Source organism: Primulina huaijiensis, unplaced genomic scaffold (assembly GCF_012295235.1).
Source record: "Primulina huaijiensis isolate GDHJ02 unplaced genomic scaffold, ASM1229523v2 C13092219, whole genome shotgun sequence".
Taxonomy (NCBI): domain Eukaryota; kingdom Viridiplantae; phylum Streptophyta; class Magnoliopsida; order Lamiales; family Gesneriaceae; genus Primulina; species Primulina huaijiensis.
In genome coordinates, this window is record NW_027341832.1 from 1 (window position 1) to 503 (window position 503).

General features: G+C 41.2%; 1 protein-coding gene across 1 annotated transcript; it reads right to left on the minus strand.

Moving 5' to 3' along the window:
* Nucleotides 1-3: 3 nt before the first annotated feature.
* On the minus strand, nt 4-498 carry LOC140965400 (protein STICHEL-like; the record flags this gene model as incomplete). Its single annotated transcript, XM_073425491.1, has 1 exon — nt 4-498. A coding segment is annotated over one exon (495 nt), but the record flags the coding sequence as incomplete, so codon positions are not given.
* Nucleotides 499-503: the final 5 nt, after the last annotated feature.

Genomic DNA, 503 nt, shown 5'->3' on the forward strand with positions numbered 1-503 from the left:
CGAATAAGCATCACTCTTAGAATCATTCCCACCACCATCCCTCCCGTCACTCATATTATCGACATCATCAACACTCTCTTGATTCAAAAATAACCCTATATTCTTGCTGTTCTCTATATCATCGACACCAATCTGCCGACTTATTTCGCTCTCAGATTTCCGGCTCTTCCAATTATACAAAAACACCATCCTCTCTTTCTCATACACATTCACATTGCCCTTATCATTGGCAACATTAACATTACTACTACTATCGTTACTTTCTTCGTTCAATGACCGTTGCAAACACTGCTCAGATAAAGAAGAAATAGCTTTACCATCAATCAAATCATGCCGTTCATTCTTTTGATGATGCACATAATGATGCTTGGTGAGGGATGGGGCCGAATTCAGTGGTGACCGCCACGATGAGGAAGTTCCAGGATCCTTTAAATTTCTTGCGGCCTTCCGGATTTGTATCAGTTCTTTCTTCAAATGCAGGTTACTAGGATCAATCCCACCTC